Source organism: Cervus elaphus, chromosome 20 (assembly GCF_910594005.1).
Source record: "Cervus elaphus chromosome 20, mCerEla1.1, whole genome shotgun sequence".
Lineage (NCBI taxonomy): Eukaryota > Metazoa > Chordata > Mammalia > Artiodactyla > Cervidae > Cervus > Cervus elaphus.
The window spans coordinates 38,571,829-38,588,044 of record NC_057834.1 but is presented as its reverse complement, the minus strand read 5'-3'; the positions used below and the strand labels follow the sequence as shown (position 1 = coordinate 38,588,044).

General features: G+C 57.6%; 2 protein-coding genes across 8 annotated transcripts; one reads left to right on the top strand and one right to left on the bottom strand.

The window, feature by feature from the left end:
* Positions 1-2,831: 2,831 nt before the first annotated feature.
* KRTCAP2 (keratinocyte associated protein 2) lies at positions 2,832-5,509 on the bottom strand. 2 transcript variants are annotated; one of them, XM_043878255.1, is made up of 5 exons: positions 5,362-5,509; positions 4,865-5,019; positions 4,663-4,726; positions 3,228-3,294; positions 2,832-2,991 (listed from the first exon to the last, which is right to left on the bottom strand). In XM_043878255.1, the coding sequence occupies exons 1-5, from the start codon at positions 5,366-5,368 to the stop codon at positions 2,871-2,873; spliced, it is 414 nt and encodes a 137-aa protein (XP_043734190.1). In that variant the 5' UTR covers positions 5,369-5,509; the 3' UTR covers positions 2,832-2,870. The 2 variants fall into 2 exon arrangements, with proteins under 2 accessions (XP_043734190.1, XP_043734191.1); XM_043878256.1 differs by lacking the exon at positions 5,362-5,509 and adding an exon at positions 5,195-5,343.
* A 496-nt stretch (positions 5,510-6,005) lies between these two features.
* Positions 6,006-15,634, top strand: TRIM46 (tripartite motif containing 46). Of its 6 annotated transcripts, none has more exons than XM_043878214.1 (10): positions 6,006-6,186; positions 7,587-7,848; positions 8,083-8,426; positions 9,116-9,259; positions 9,379-9,474; positions 10,173-10,426; positions 10,916-11,037; positions 11,978-12,280; positions 13,204-13,501; positions 14,510-15,634. In XM_043878214.1, the coding sequence occupies exons 1-10, from the start codon at positions 6,124-6,126 to the stop codon at positions 14,901-14,903; spliced, it is 2,280 nt and encodes a 759-aa protein (XP_043734149.1). In that variant the 5' UTR covers positions 6,006-6,123; the 3' UTR covers positions 14,904-15,634. The 6 variants fall into 6 exon arrangements, with proteins under 6 accessions (XP_043734149.1, XP_043734145.1, XP_043734148.1 ...); XM_043878210.1 differs by having other exon boundaries at positions 6,015-6,186; positions 13,204-13,433; XM_043878213.1 differs by having other exon boundaries at positions 6,015-6,196; positions 13,204-13,433.
* Positions 15,635-16,216: the final 582 nt, after the last annotated feature.

Genomic DNA, 16,216 nt, shown 5'->3' with positions numbered 1-16,216 from the left:
CCCCAGGGAGTGGGGAGGTGGGATTTGGGAGCAGGATCTTGGCCTTGCTCCCTGAGAAACTTCCAGCCTGCTGGCAGGGAGGCAAAGAAATGTACCTGAGGTGAAGCCATTACGTGCCACTAACTGTGCCCGCACAAGGGTTCCAGCTATTGTCTGCTTAGGAGGCAGCCCTGTGAGTGACCCGAAGTCAAGGCGCGGTGCGCACAGGGCCTCCAGCTTCCCATCCCCTCCGGGTTCCCACAGTGCCCAGGGCTCCCTCAAGCTGCCGTCAGTCTCAGTACTTCTGACTGATTTCCCCTTTGTGTCTGTCTCTGTGTCTCGCCACAGCTCTGTCTCTCCCAGTCTCTGGTTCTCTCTTGTTTCCCAACATCCTTCCCTGGGGAGCAGAGCTGGGGGGGCTGGGCAGTGGGAACAGGGCCCCGTCCTGTTCTCACCAAGGACAATGGGGTCCGGAAAGAGCTGGAGCCAAGGCCTGGCGCAGACTCCCCCGCCCTGCCTGCCCTGGGCGCACCCTTCCCTGCTGACCCCCGACATGCCCTAAATGCCAGGCGTCCCCTCCTGCCCGTGCCAGTCCTGGGGGGGTCCAGCCTCTGCCCGGGCAGGGCAGCCACCTCATCTCACCTTCCCACTGCCCTCTTCTTAGGTGGCATCACCTCCTGCCCCAAGCAGTCCATCTCTGGGACAGAAGCCCACTCCGTGTTATTTACTCCTGTTTCCGGAGCAGGCAGCGGGTGTCAGGGCCACGTGTGAGGGAGCAGGAGGAAACATCTGGCTTCCCCCGGCCCTCCAGGGGCGGACCGCCCCCTCTGCCTGAGGCCTCCAGCCTCCAGGGTGGAGCAGAGCCCCAGGAGTCCTGGGGCCAAGAGGTTAGCACCTTTGCCCTTCTCACCTTCAGATTTCCAGAAGCTCTGACGGCCTCACGCCCCCTTATTTAATGACAGCGTTAGATGGCTGGGATACCCCTGCTAGGGTTAATTGGTAGGTCAGCCGGCAAGGCACCCCAGGGACAGGCTAGGTGGAGAGCTGATGTCGGCGCCAGCCTGCCTGATAAATGCACCTATTCCCCGAGGAAGGGATCATTATTCCTGGCCACATACTGTCCCTGAGGCCTACGCAGTGGGTGGCGGCAGGTGCCCAGATCCCTTGGCATTGTCCTGGCACCTGCTTGGGCTTCTCCCCAACCTCCAGTAACCTGGCCCCAGCTCTCATCTTGGAAGGTATGATGCCCCCAGGTGGTCGGATTCCCCACCGTGTCGGTGCTCACCTGGGCTGGCACCTGGCCTTCTGCCCACTCCAGGACAGGAGAAAGCCAAGGTTTGACAGACTGAGGCCTAGAACTAACTCAGCTTCCTGCAGGTCCAGGACCCTTTTGGGGCACCATTTCTTCTCCCCAAGGGTCTCACATATGGTAACCACTGCCCCACCCCCACCCCCCCCCAACCATCACTAGGTAAGTCAAAGCCTAGGGCTACCATTCCTTCTCAGGAAGGCTCTGGTCTCCACTGAACTGTCTTTGCCTCCACTCATAGCCAGGAGCAAGGAGACTTGATTCAGGTTTTAGCCAGTCTTTCATGTCCTCCAAAAGTTGGCTTCCATTGGAGAGACTCAGCAAGAACCCTAAGACCCAGCAGGAACTCTCTAAGCTCTAAGCCCTCAATGCCAACTTGCAGGTGAGTGTTGCCAGTCTCCTGGAGGAAGACATGAGCTCGTGGCGCCCTCTGCGGGTAACCTGAGCAAACTGCATAGTATTCCCTCAGCCTAGAGACAGAGGTGAAAGGGTCTGGATTCTGGCAACAAATGGGGAGGGTGGGGATGTCTAATCCTGGACCAGAGTTCCTTTGACTCACTTCTTCACCTTCATTGGGTCTCATTCCCTAACTCAGGCACATCCCAAGTATTGAATTTTCTGTTCCAGGAGGGCCGGTTATTTCATTCAACCAACCCTCTAGTCCTCACTGCCCATCATCAGGCTTTGTGGAGAATATCAAGCTGACCAAGGCACAGTAAGCACCCTAAAGCCCACACCACCCAAGAGGGAGGGTGCCTAGGTGCTCCAAAGGACAGACACTCTGGTCAGAGAGGCACTCCTCATGGCACAGCATGGACAAAGTAAGAACTGAGACATCACATTCCCTCACTTCCATTAAGGCTGGCTCCAAGGTTGGTGGCCTTGTCCCTATCATTTTATATACTTTGCTATTATTAAAACTTAAGATGTTTCCTAGTCCTTTGGTTACAAGACAGGAAAAAAATGAAGGCACCCAGACCAAAGAGGATAGAGACAGTGATCAACCTGGGAGTCTTTCTAAACACAGGCATGCGTCGATGCTGGAGAACACATAGGTTTAGGAGGGCAACATCAGTAGGGAATCCCCACCTGCAGACTTGGAGCAGAAGGGCCAGAGGGCTCCTTTACTCAGGGTGGAGAGCTGGAGTAACAAAGCCCCCAGAGGTGTAAACGGAACCCCATGGAGAGACGCAGGGGTGAGGGGCCTTTCCCTCCTTTACTCCTCTGTTTCAAGATCTATTCCAGCTCCGATGAGCAGGCCTTCCTGCATTGCAGTCTTCACCTCTTTTCCCAAAGGGCAAGACTGCAGATCATTCTCACGCTTTTCTTCTACGAGACTCTTACACAAGCAGATGCCACTCCAGTGCCTGGCAAAGTGCCTGGCACTGACGGCACTCAATAAACAGTTGGTAAAAATGAACCTTGGAGGAAGGAAAGCTCCTCCATCCCCAAGGACTGAAAGCGGCAGGTACCCATCTGCCCCAGCATTCTGCACACACCCATGTACACACATGGGCAGGAGAGGCCCACAGCATATCACAGCTCAGAGCTACAAAGAATCAACTTTATTAGACATTCAGGGTCAATTTCTCTTTTTGCCCTTGCCCGTAACCTTGGCTGGTGTGAGGACTGGAGCTGTTGCCTGGTACAGAGTGGAAGAGATCTTGTTGATGTAGTACAGACCAACCATGGAGAAGATGAAGCTACAGGGTGAAGAAAAATAGTCATGGCATTAGTGGGCAACCTGCCAGCTGGGTGCCTCCTAGAGCAGACACCAGCATGAGGGAAAGAATCTAGGCTCAGGTTTAGGAAAATGCGGAAGGGGACAGGAGGGAGAACAGAGGGGGAGGGAGGTATGGGGAAGTCTGGAACCATCACAGGAGGGTCAAGTGCCAAAGGGCAGGATGCTATACCCCTTATCCAGCTGTCAGGCACTTACCAAGTGGTGACACAGACTCTGTGGATGAGGCCTGATGCAAAGAGAGCCAACAGGAGGCAGAGGAGAACTGGGGAGGCAAGAGGTGACAAAGAGGGTGGTGGTCAGAATGGAAACACCAGGCATTCATATGTAGGGTCTAGGAGAAATCTGGGGCTCTCTGAATCTTGGGGGACCTGCTTGGAGAGGTAAGGCATGACAGCAGGAGGACATAAGATGGCCTTATCGATACACAGGACATGGAAGTACGAGATGCATTCTTATTTCCAGCTCTGCCCCAAATATCACCTAACTTCCCTATCCTGGCTTGCCTCCAGTAAAAAGGAAAGATGATAGCAGAGTCTGAAGGGTAAGGCTTGCTTGCATTTGAGGAAGAGGGCCACGGCCATTTCAACAGAAGCCAGCCAAAGGGGATCAATTCACTAAACTGGCTGGCCAGTGCTGGAAGAGGGCCTCACTCCCTGGACATAAAGTGGAGAGCAGAGTGTCTGGACACACACACGCATAGAGGCAGAAAAGGGTCTCCAGACAGCTAGAGTAGGACTGGAGAAGGTGGGAGGGCAGATAGCAAGGGCAATCCCACCTGCCCAGCTGAGGAGGGCAGGTGAAGAGGGCCAAGCCGCTTGCCCCACGACAGGCTTCTTTCAGAAGCAAATGAAGACAATACACACAAAAACAAAAGCTAACAGAGAGATGTTCTGAAGCTGCTGTATGGAAGGAGCTTTGGAAGCCTGCACAGGGGCCAGGTGAAGAGGGCAAGAGGTAAGGAAGGTGAAGAAATAAGGGCCACAGTGACAGGTGAAGGCTTCACAGGAGATGGCATCTGCTATCAATTTGGGGCATGTGGCATCCTTAGGTGATCTGGCCTTGACGCCTAATTTGCTTTATGAACTTAATTCTCCATACGTAACTAAATCATCAATTCTTGCTTACGTGAGCAATAACAAGGATCCTTTCAAATGGAAAACAATCTAACAGTTTACTTTGGTGAGGATTCCTGCTGACACAGTAAGCTGGTGTATCTAATACTTTAGGCTCTTCACAATCATCTCAAACAAATACAATTCACTAGTACTGGGTTCATGTCACCTTGGAACCCCTCAATTTGGCCCTTCTTTTTTCTGGTGGAAACAAAGAACACCCTCCTTGGATATATTCATTACAGGCCCAGACCTGCCTGTGCCCTCAAACCTTCCCCGGAAACTGGCCAGAAAGTAAATGAGTTTCTTGCTTTCAGAAGCCCCTTTCTCCTAGTTCCAATTCCAGGAGTAAAAAGTACTGGATCCAAAAGTGTCATCTGTTTTCAGACAGTACACATGGTTCCTCCTCTTCAACAACCTTTCCTGTCTAAGCACCTGGAAGTTCAGCACAGTGTTAGAGATCAGAGGTGAGGGTCACAAGAAAGGGTTCAAATACTCAACCTCCAATCTTCACTTACTCTCAGGGAAGATCTTTGCTTGGAATCCTTTGCCAAAGACAAGATTCTCCAGATTATTGAAGGCCTGGGTTGAGGGAGTTAAGGCGTCGGTCGTGCCATGGGGGCTGAGATGTGTGGGTTCACGGGAAGGGCACAAGCCTGCGTGACCCTCCACCCTTCCCACTCTCAAACAGCTCTGCCCACTTCCCCGCAGAGAGGATACAGTGAGAGAGAAGACGAAAAGGCCGGAACCAAGCAGGCCGCCCTGGATGGTGAGCCATTCGGTGGAGGCCAGCTGGCGACTATACATCTGCATCCCAGCGAAGAGCAGCAGGGACAGGAGGGAGGAAAGCGCCAGCGACGTGCCTGTACCCACCACTGGAGCGGGGGAGAGAAGAGACGGAGAGTCAGGCCCAGCCCTCCCTGCAGGAGCCGCAGGCAGATTCAGCAGGTCCGGGAGTTCGAGAGCCCGGTCACTTCCAAGCCCTCCGGGGACTGCAGCCACCCTCCCCAAGCCCCCACACGTCGCGGCGACCCCCCAGGAATCCCTCACCTCTGGACGCCCCGAACCCTCCCGCCCCGTGGAAATGCTCATCGCCTGGAACCCAGGACACGTCAGCTCTGTGGGCAGAGGACCAGGAAAGCTGGTCCGCCCAACTCCGACCCCCCACTAGTCCGCCCGGGTTGCGGGGGTACAGGGGATCCCGTTGGTCCCGTTACCCATCATGCCCTGCCCTGGGTCCAACGCGCGCTTCTGTCTAGGAGGAGAGCCGAACCGGGGGACGGTTGGCTGTGCGCATGCGTCAGGCCCTAACGTGGCCTTGTTTCTCCCTTACGCCTTCCTCTTTCTCCCCCTCAGCGCCTGAATGCAGCGCCCTCTTCCGGCAGGGAGGAAATATTGCGTCCAGGAGCATCCTTGGCCACCACCCTGGTCCCCGGCTCTTCCCCGCACCCAGAGCATCTGCTGCCTCTCGGTGCAAGCTGCACTTAACTCTTCAAATCACGGGGCCCACGGACTGCTTCTTTCTTCTTTGTCAATTATGTCAGCTTGTTCTTCAAAACTAACCCCCCCCGCCCCCCATGAACACTGCCTTGATATCTCCCGTGGACTCTTGCCCAAACCAAAATCTAGTCCTTCCATCCTGGAGTCTATCTTTCTCTAAAACTATCCTTCTGCTTTCTTTGAGTAAGATTAGAAGCCAATGAAGAATTCGAACATAAGAAATGGCTCCCCCTCAAATACCTTTCCACGTTACCTAACTACTGCCCCCCCTACCCGACCGCCTTCGGAGAACCACGTGGGGAAAACTATTTCCCACCTCCTACCCCGACGGGCGCTGTTAGATGCTGGTCCCTGGAGCATGCGCAGTGACATCTCACCCTCACCCCTCCCCACATCCCCACCGGGCTCCTGCATTAAGCCCGGGGTTCGCAGCCGCAGCCGGGATCGGGCACCCGGGGGCGGGCGGGCATGCTAGGGCCATGGCTGAGGGTGAGGATATGCAGACCTTCACTTCTATCATGGATGCACTGGTCCGCATCAGTGTGAGTTAAGGTGGGGTCGAGGGGAAGGGGAGGGGGAGTATAGGGGTCCGGGGCAGGCCGGGACCTCGAACAGGTGGGGGTCCCGCAAGATGCTGGGATGTAGACAGGGGGTTGTCGATGGCAGAAAGGACTGGGAGGATCGGGATGCAGGTTTGAGAGGGTAATCCCGGGGGCAGCCCGGAGGTGAATGCCGTGAAGGCGTCCATCTGCTGGGGTGTAAGGAACATGGAGCTGCCCGCCTACAGCGGGTGGCTTGGGGTAACCTCCAGCCGTGCACCGAGGTTGGGGTTGCAGGGCAACGGGGCTATGCTATGAGGAGGGGGCGTGAGTGAGATTGGGTATTTTCCAAGAAAACTGAGAACAGGTCGGGGGCGAGGAAGGAGCCGCCCCACGGTGCAGTTCCCAAATTGGACCCCTTCGCGAGACCCCACCCCACCGCACCCCCACTCAGGGCTGCCTCCGAGCCTGCGGTTGTCATGGCAACCCGTGCCCGGCTCTCCCAGGGGCGGTGCCAACCCTGCTCCCCCCCACCACTTCCTTCCCCCTCCCTCCCTGTCCCTCCCTCCTTTGTGTCAGCTGCGCCCCTGACCGGGATGGCTGCGAAGAGAGGGACCAAGGTGAGGTGTGGGGGTGGGGCATAGCCTGAGGACCCCCGCCACCGAAAAAGGGAGGGGTACTTCCGGTGGGGAGGGGGCAAATAGGCGGCGCGCTCGTTTCTACCCTACCTTGGGAGGGGTTGCGACAGGCCGGGTTATGCCTGGGATGGGAGCAGGAGAGCCGGGTGGTGGGGGGCAAAATGGTATGGGTTAGGAGGAGCCAGATGGGTTAGTGATGGGCAATGAAGGCGAAGGCGGCTGCAGGCCGGAGCCACCGCAGGAGGACAGACAGGGTGAGCAGGAGGATGGAGAGAGCCTGGTTATAAGAAGTCACGCGGGGGAGGAGGGGAAGGGGGGTGCCAGAGAAGCGGGGGGGGGGGGTGTTGGGGGGAGCGCTCTGCACCGAGCTGCAGAATGGGCGGTGTCCTTGAGATATGTGCCGGGGGCAGGCTGCCGAGAGATGGGGGGATGGGGGCAAAGGCCAGGTGAGAGCGGCTGTAGGTCCGGCTGAGACTGGGACAGTCAAGGGGGTGGGGCTTGAGACTGGAGGAGACCTGAGCTCCAGCCATCTCTCCTCCTTAGGTACGTAGCTCTGCAGGAGGGGAGCATGCTGGAGACAGGGAGTTGGAAGGCCTGCGAACCAGGCCAAGGCTGATGCTAGGGGCAAATCCATAGCTTGTCGGGTCCCTTGCAGTTTTTCTTCCTCATTTCCAAGAACCCTTAGGTCTTTAAATGCAGTTGAGGTGCCGGTTGAGATAGACCTAGGTGTCCAAGCTCTGATCCAACCTCCTGGTCCCTCCACAGACGAGCATGAAGAACATGGAGAAGGAGCTGCTGTGCCCCGTGTGTCAAGAAATGTATAAGCAGCCGCTGGTGCTGCCGTGCACCCACAGCGTGTGCCAGGCCTGCGCCCGGGAGGTGCTGGGCCAGCAGGGCTACATAGGCCATGGTGGGGACCCCAGCTCTGAGCCCACTTCTCCTGCCTCCACCCCATCCACCCGAAGCCCTCGCCTCTCCCGCAGAACTCTCCCCAAACCAGACCGCTTGGACCGGCTGCTTAAGTCAGGTGGGGCTGGCACCCATGGGTTTGGGATGGGGATGCTGGGATGTCCATCAGGAAGATGGAAGGGGTCCATCCCTGGCCAGGGGCACCTGTCTGTTTTTCATGGGGTGCTGCCCATCCAGGCTCTGCTAAGAGCTGAGCTCTGGCACAATAAAAATTAATTCTTTAATTGAACAGACTTCCCCCACCCTGAGCCAGCTGTAATTTTCACCTCCCCACTTCCTGGCCCATCCACAGGCTTTGGGACATACCCCGGGCGGAAGCGAGGTGCTCTGCACCCCCAGGTGATCATGTTCCCGTGCCCAGCCTGCCAGGGTGATGTGGAGCTGGGGGAGCGGGGCTTGGCAGGGCTTTTCCGGAACCTGACCCTGGAGCGTGTGGTGGAGCGGTACCGCCAGAGTGTGAGTGTGGGCGGCGCCATCCTGTGCCAGCTATGCAAGCCCCCGCCACTAGAGGCCACCAAGGGCTGTACCGAGTGCCGCGCCACCTTCTGCAATGAGTGCTTCAAGCTCTTCCATCCCTGGGGCACCCAGAAGGCCCAGCATGAACCCACCCTGCCCACCCTCTCCTTTCGCCCCAAGGTAAGCCGGCCTTTGAGGGCCTGGGAAGTGGGGGAGGGCATGGTGGTGCTGGGGGGGAGGGCGCGCCCAGCACTGGGCTTCCAAGAGGAGGTGGCCACAGGATTGCCCTTGCCAAGCTCCTTTCTCTATAACAGTAAAGTCACTGGACAAATCTTTTTTTTTTTTTTGGACAAATCTTTGAACATCTTTGAGCCTCTGTCTCATCTGCTGAATGAGGCTTGTAATATATCTGCCCTGCAGTCTCCATACCTGCAGGGTTGATGGCAGGATCCCTGAGATAATGTTTGTGAAAGTTATTTATATACACTGAAAAGGTCTGTTACCTATTCATTCATTGAACAAATATTTATCAAGGACCTGTGTGCCTGGTGCTATTCCAGGTGTTGGGGCTGCAGCAGTAAACCAGATAGACACGGCTAATTATTAACCACAGGCTGAGATTATCACCATTGTTGTTATTACCACATGTAAAGGAAGGGAGGAGCAAGGCTAACACCTGGGGGTTGCAGGAAAGGCGCTCCTTGATTGCCAGGGTCTACCACCAGGTGGCACTATGGAGCACAACATCTGAACTCCCCTCCACCGGCTTGGGGCCATCCCAGGGGAGGAAGGGCCGAACTGCCCTGTGGAAGGTCAGCACCCTTACTTGCGCCGTTGGCTGACTATTTCCTTGCTGTTTCTGCCCCTAGGGACTAATGTGTCCAGATCACAAAGAAGAGGTGACCCATTACTGCAAGACGTGCCAACGACTGGTGTGCCAGCTCTGCCGCGTGCGGCGCACCCACAGCGGCCACAAAATCACACCCGTGCTCAGTGCCTACCAGGCCCTCAAGGTGAGGACCCTGCCTCATTCCACACCAGGACTAACCCACACTCACCCTCTCATGCCTCCTCTGAGCTGCTGGCTTCTTCAGGGCCAGCTGTGATGCCCACCTCTTTCCTTCCCCCCCAGGACAAGCTGACAAAGAGCCTGACATACATCCTGGGGAACCAGGACACAGTGCAGACCCAGATCTGTGAGCTGGAGGAGACCGTGAGGCACACGGAGGTGAGGGGGGGGCATGGAGGGGGCCCTGGGCCCTGCCCGGCAGTGGGAGCAGGAAGAGGGTAGAGACGGGCACACCCCAGTCACCTGGTTGCAAACTCAGGGAGCCCACGTGGGGTCCGTGGATGTGTCAAGGCTCTGGTTCAACCAGGTCATCAGAAACGGCAGTGCCCCAGGCCAGGCGGTACCCAAGGCTACAGTGAAGACAGGGTGTCTATCACCCTGGAGAGGGAGAGCTTGAAAAGCCCCAGGGATGGAGCTCAGATGCCCTCAGGCTCAGCTGCCTGCTGGGGATGGCACACATCCTTGGACCAAGGAGGGTGAGGCGATGGCTCTGATACCTTTTGCCAGACTGCTTGAATCAGCTGACATGGGGAAGGGCGATGAGGATGGCACAGATGCTGGTGGACGTTAGTGCGGTCCAGTTGTACATTAGTGTAGTCATGGCCTCTTTTATTTGGGGGAGTCCTCAAGGAGTCAGGAGCATGGTGTGGGCCTCCAGGAAGATTAGCACAAATGGTCAGGAGTTGAGCCTATGTGGGTGTACAGGAGACCCGTGGAGCCATGAGCCTGGTCCCACTCGAATGGGTAGGTAGGATTTCCCCAGATCCTTTGTGATCCTAGCCATGGTGTGGTGCCCCAGGAGGCTGGAACAGATGCAGCCTTCAAGAAGGAGGCAGTCAATGTTCCTCTCTGGACAGGTGAGTGGTCAGCAGGCCAAGGAGGAGGTGTCCCAGCTGGTGCGGGGGCTGGGGGCTGTGCTGGAGGAGAAGCGGGCGTCACTGCTTCAAGCCATTGAGGAGTGTCAGCAGGAACGGCTGGCCCGTCTCAGCGCCCAGATCCAGGAGCACCGGAGCCTGCTGGATGGCTCAGGTCTGGTGGGCTACGCTCAGGAGGTTCTTAAGGAAACAGACCAGCCTTGCTTTGTGCAAGCAGCCAAACAACTGCACAACAGGTACTCAGGGGTCATGGCACAGGGTCACAGGCTCCCGCAGGGTAGGGACATCATGGGTGTAGCCCATGTATCAGGCAGTGTCGCGAGTCCTGCCCGGTGGAGAGCTGGGCCCTGAGGAATTTTCACCAGGCCAAATGGATACCAGCTCTTGCCCAGAGGGACAGGGAAGAGACCCATAGCCGATACCAAGGTTCTAGGGCCAGACACGGCAGAATCAAGGGGAAGGGCGGCGGCCCAGACAGCAGAGCCTGACCCTTGGCAGTATTGGTCGCTCAGTCATGTCCGACTCTTTGTGACACCACAGACTGTAGCCTGCCAGGCTCCTCTGTCCTTGGGATTCTCCAGGCAAGAAAACTGGAGTGGATTGTCATTCCCTTCTCCAGAGGATCTTCCCGACCCAGGGATGGAACCCAGGTCTTCTGCACTGCGGGCAGATTCTTTACCGTCTGAGCTACAGGGAAGTCTGACCCTTGCCTGCCCCCATCCCAGGATTTCCCGAGCCACAGAGGCCCTCCAGACATTCCGGCCAGCTGCCAGCTCCTCCTTCCGCCATTGCCAGCTGGATGTGGGGCGTGAGATGAAGCTGCTGACAGAGCTTAATTTCCTGCGAGGTGAGGAGATGGCCAGGCCCCATGTCCAATTAGAGCCTTCCTCCCTTCTTCCCCAGCAGCGGGCCCGGGGGGCAGTGCCCACCGGGGAACGAACTCCCAAGCCTCCCAGCCGGCCTGGCCAGCCGTCCTGCCCACCTAGCCCACCCGGCCACCCCGTCCCACCGCGCTCAGCGCTGCTTCTCCCTCTCTTTGTTTGTAGGCTGTGGCCACCGCGGACTCTGCTCCGGAGCACCCCAGGCAAGTCAGCGGCCCTGCCCTGGGGGTCCTGCCCCCTCTGCCAGGTCCCCTGCCCTGCCCTGCCCCCCCCCCCCACGCAGCCCGGCTCCCCACCCATGGCTTCCTTCTCTTTCCTGCCCTGACCAGACCACCTCCACCATCCTCTTCCCTGGCCAGTGCCCTCTGTCTCTCTGACGCTTTAATTCTTGCCTTCCTGACCTTTGGCCCTTATGACCTTTGCCCTCCAGGCTTTCCTTCTCTTCCCCTGACCTTGTCCTGGGCCATGATGCTCGGGCTTGCCCTCTGTCCCCATTTTCTGCCTTGCTGCATCTCCTTGCATCTATCTCCCTTGCACTCAGTTTCCTCTCCCTGTTCAGCGCCTTCTTGCCTGGGTGGGCTCCAGTGGCCGCTACCTGTCTTTCCCTGGGGCTCCTCTATATTCATAGACTAAAAAGGGTCATAGAAAGAAAGGACAACATGTGATCTCATACCTTCATTTGACAGAGGAGGAAACTGAGGCCCAGATCGAGGGAGTGGCAGCCCAGGACTGGCATCAGGCCACCTGCCTCTCCTTTTCCCACGCCCAGGGCCCAGACAGGTGTCTTCCCAGATCCCTCTCACTCGCACTCACCCCCCCGGCTCCCGCTGCTTTCCCTTTTCCCGCCCACCCTCCACACCAGGCCCATGGCCAGGCCGTGACTGACCCCGCTGTCTCTCCCAACAGTGCCCGAGGCTCCGGTCATCGACACCCAGCGCACCTTTGCCTACGACCAGATCTTCCTCTGCTGGCGGCTGCCCCCCCACTCACCGCCTGCCTGGCACTACACCATTGAGTTCCGGCGCACCGACGTGCCGGCCCAGCCAGGCCCCACCCGCTGGCAGCGGCGGGAGGAGGTGAGGGGGACCAGCGCCCTGCTGGAGAACCCCGACACGGGCTCTGTGTATGTGCTGCGTGTCCGCGGCTGCAATAAGGCCGGCTACGGCGAGTACAGTGAGGACGTGCACCTGCACACGCCGCCCGCGCCCGGTGAGTGGGCCCTGGGTGCCGGGACCCGGGCATGGACCGCTGCTGCTGGGTGGGCCCCAGAGAGACCGCGCAACACAGTGGGTCATCCTCACTAGCTCTGGAGCCAGACTGCCTGGGTTCAAATCCCTAGCTCTGCCTCTTGCCAGTTGTGTGGCTTTGGGTGAGTTAGTCACCCTCTCTGAACCTGCAGTTCCTCCTCTGTAGGGATAGTAACAACACCTACCCCATAGCCTTGTTGTGAGAATTAAGTGACTTGCTAATGTGTAAAGTCTTAGCCGAGTTTTAGCTCATGGTAAGGGTTCAATAGGGCTTCCCTGATGACTCAGATGGTAAAGAATCTGCCTGCAATGCGGGAAACCTGGGTTCAAAACATGGGTTGGGCATATTTCCTGGAGGAGGGCATGGCAACCCACTCCAGTATTCTTTTTTTTTTTTTTTCTTTTTCACGCCACTCCAGTATTCTTGCCTGGAGAATTCCATGGTCAGAGGAGCCTGGTGGGCTATAGTTGATGGGGTCACAAAGAGTCTGACACAACTGACTAAGCACAGCACAGCGCAAGGGCTCAATAAATGTTGGTCAAGTGACTCTGCAGAAACTAGCGGAGGCTCTGGAGGATAGGCATAATAGAGGAGGCAGCCAGAGCGAGTCAGCTGGGTCTGGGAGACTGGTTTCCATGCCCACTAGTCATCACTGAAACTCTTCCTGGAGAGTTTTAATGCCCACTTGGGATGCCCTTTCTTCTTCCCTTATGCTCCCCATTCCAGTTTTCCAGGCCCTGTTCCCAAGAGCCCCCTGCCCATCCCTTGGCAACTTGTCCTGTGTTCTGAAATCTCCCGGCGTCTCGTGCTGACACCTCGAGGTCCCCAGTGCCGGTGTCTGTCCCTGAAGTCCTTCCTTCTGTCTCAACCCTCCCCTCCTCCAGTCCTGCACTTCTTCCTGGATGGCCGCTGGGGCACAAGCCGTGAGCGGCTGGCCATCAGCAAGGACCAGCGAGCGGTGAGGAGTGTCCCAGGGCTGCCCCTGCTGCTGGCTGCCGAGCGGCTGCTGACGGGCTGCCACCTGAGCGTGGACGTGGTCCTGGGCGATGTGGCTGTGACCCAGGGCCGCAGCTACTGGGCCTGCGCCGTGGACCCAGCCTCCTACTTGGTCAAGGTGGGCGTCGGGCTGGAGAGCAAGCTTCAGGAAAGCTTCCAGGGTGCCCCCGATGTGATCAGCCCCAGGTCAGGCCCCTCTGGGAGGTATGGGGTTCTGGGGATCTGGGTGGGGGAGCTGGGAACATGGTGGGGTGACAAGGGAAGCACACACTTGCTGGGATGGAGCTGGAAGATCAGGAGGAAGTAATGTGAGCCAGGCTGGAGGCACTGTGGTCAGGAGAAATGTGGGCTCAGTGAAAGCGTTTTGGAGGTTGATCTTTGGAGTGACTGGGGAAAGGGACAATAGAAAAGGAAGCCATCTCCATGTCCCTCCATCTGTCACTCAGGCTAACACACCATCTCGCCAAGTCTCCATGTCCTTTCTCCCTCACACCCCTTTTGCAGCATCTTTTTACCACAAAGCTTTTTCTCTCCAGGACTTCCTTCACCCACACCTTTTCTCAGCCTCCTCAAATTCTTCCCTTAAACTTTCCATCTCCATACCCTCTCATCCCCAACATCCTATTTTTCACCCACCCACACATGCTCTTCTTCCTCCTCTGCACTCTATCCAATACCCTATTTCTTCAGAAGGGCCTTCTCTTCAACATCAGTTCCCTCCTAAACTCATGATCCCCAACCTGCACCCCTGCAACATCCTTCATCTAAGACACTGACCTGCCTTCATCTCTCTCCCAACATCCCCCTTCCCAGCATGTTTTCTCTACTCCCCCCTCTCCACACCGCTAACCCCTCATCCTTCCAAGATTCTCTAACCCTCAAAATCCTCTCCCAGCACGGTATCCCAGCACCATTTTCTTCACCACTTGCCTGCATGGGAAGCACTGCCTTTCTTCAGCGTGCGTGAGCGATACCCTGTCTTTTCTCCCCTTCCCTCACCCCTCTGGCCAATGTGCTTGCCTTTCCCCATTCTCACCAAACCAAACCCCCAGCCCTATATTATAACCCCTGTCTCTTCAATGTGCTCTCTTCTCAATGCCCCCAAATCAGTCCTTGGAACTGCTTGCTCCCGACATTCCATCCTCCCAACATCTCAGCCCTTGGGTACCATCTACCCAACACCCATTCCTGCAGGTACGACCCGGACAGTGGACACGACAGCGGTGCCGAGGACGCCACCGTGGAGGCGTCGCCGCCCTTCGCTTTCCTGACCATCGGCATGGGCAAGATCCTGCTGGGGGCTGGGGCCAGCTCGAACGCGGGGCTGACCGGGAGGGACGGCCCGGCGGCCAGCTGCACGGTGCCCCTGCCGCCCCGCCTGGGCATCTGCCTGGACTACGAGAGGGGTCGTGTTTCCTTCCTGGATGCCGTGTCCTTCCGAGGGCTCCTGGAGTGCCCCCTGGACTGCTCGGGCCCTGTGTGCCCTGCCTTTTGCTTCATCGGGGGTGGCGCAGTACAGCTACAGGAGCCCGTGGGCACCAAGCCCGAGAGGAAGGTCACCATTGGGGGCTTCGCCAAGCTGGACTGACCCTCCCGGGCCTCTGCGGGGCCTCCGGAAGCTGGGTTCTCTCTCTGGTAGCTTCTCCCTCCAGCTCTTCCTCCCACGTGGTCCTGTCCCGTCCCCTATCTGTCTTCCCACGGCCTTTCTTGACCAAGGGACTCTCCTCTGCTCACCTCTCTGGATGTCCCCCATTCTCCCTATTGCCTGTTAATCCAGGTTCCTGCCCCCACCACGTCTCTGCCCCATGCGCTGCCCTTGGCATCTTGCCCGAATCATGGAGACAGCCCCTGCCCCACCCCTGCCCTGTGCTCCCCCCCCAGGCTGGTTGGGAGGGAAGGCACCCGGAACACTGGGCTTGCTCGCCAGCTCTGCCCTCCGCCCTGCCAAGCTCCCTGCCCCATCCGTGCTGAACTGCAGCCTTGGGGTGGAGCAGCTTTTTGGCTGGACAGTGCCCTCACTCTTTGGTGAGGGAAAGGGACCCTCTCATCCTGCTTTATTTATTTGGGTCCCTGTACCCCCAGCCGCATGCCTTTTATCCCCCTCTTCGCCCCCTTGCATGCTTTAACCTGTCCCGCACCCATGCCAATGTGCCAAGTCTCCCTTGGGGTCCCAGCTGAGGTTGAGTGTCCCCACTGGGTTGGGCCTGGCAAGGCCTCTGGTGCCTGCTGCTGCCCCCCTGCGGTGAGCACTGCTAGGCCTGTGCCAAGCAACAGCTGTTATTTTCATGGTTTATAAACAATAAACTGTGATGCCAGGCCTTCCTGTGATGTCTGCCTTCCCGGAGCCCATTCCTCTTAGCTTCTGTGCTGGATGTGGCAGGCCAAGGGGATGGAGGGTTCCCTGCTATTTCTCAGAGCAGGGATGCACAGTGGAGCTGGTGCCTGAGGGAAGGAAGTCCTCAAGCCCTGTGCTCCCCAGTTTCCTGCCACACCTGTGCCCAGCCCAAGTCCAAACCGACCGTGGCCGCCAGGGGGCACATCGCTCTGGTGGCTGCTGGCATCGGATGCTCACCCTCCCACCACCACCGTCCCCATGGGGTGTCTGGGTGGAGCCCTGCAGGAATGCGACTTAGGGTGCCGTCCCCTTGCCTGGACCCAAAGAGATCAGGGGCTTCTGGCACAAGGCCTTTCTGTGTTCCCCCATTTCTTGGATTATAGGAAACAGCCTTCATTCAGCCTCCATGACCTTCCCTGAGTTCCAAGGGGCAGATTCAAGCAGTTGTTAATTAGGGAAAGGAGGGAATGGGAAACCAGAGAGAAACAAACAGTCAAGAACAGCCTTGAGCAACACCCTGTTTCCCTATCAATGGATATTCGCAATATCTTTGAGCTGTTTTGTAG

What these genes read in the sequence shown, in the direction of transcription:
- KRTCAP2 (XM_043878255.1), bottom strand. An exon ending in TTTTCGTCTTCTCTCTCACT is followed by an intron (nt 4,727 to 4,864) that starts GTATCCTCTCTG and finishes CCCTCAACCCAG; the next exon opens with GCCTTCAATAATCTGGAGAA. An exon ending in AGAGTCTGTGTCACCACTTG is followed by an intron (nt 2,992 to 3,227) that starts GTAAGTGCCTGA and finishes TTCACCCTGTAG; the next exon opens with CTTCATCTTCTCCATGGTTG.
- TRIM46 (XM_043878211.1), top strand. Translation starts at nt 6,663, where the DNA reads ATGGCAACCCGTGCCCGGCTCTCCCAGGGGCGGTGCCAACCCTGCTCC. An exon ending in GGACCGGCTGCTTAAGTCAG is followed by an intron (nt 7,849 to 8,082) that starts GTGGGGCTGGCA and finishes GCCCATCCACAG; the next exon opens with GCTTTGGGACATACCCCGGG. An exon ending in CCCTCTCCTTTCGCCCCAAG is followed by an intron (nt 8,427 to 9,115) that starts GTAAGCCGGCCT and finishes TTCTGCCCCTAG; the next exon opens with GGACTAATGTGTCCAGATCA.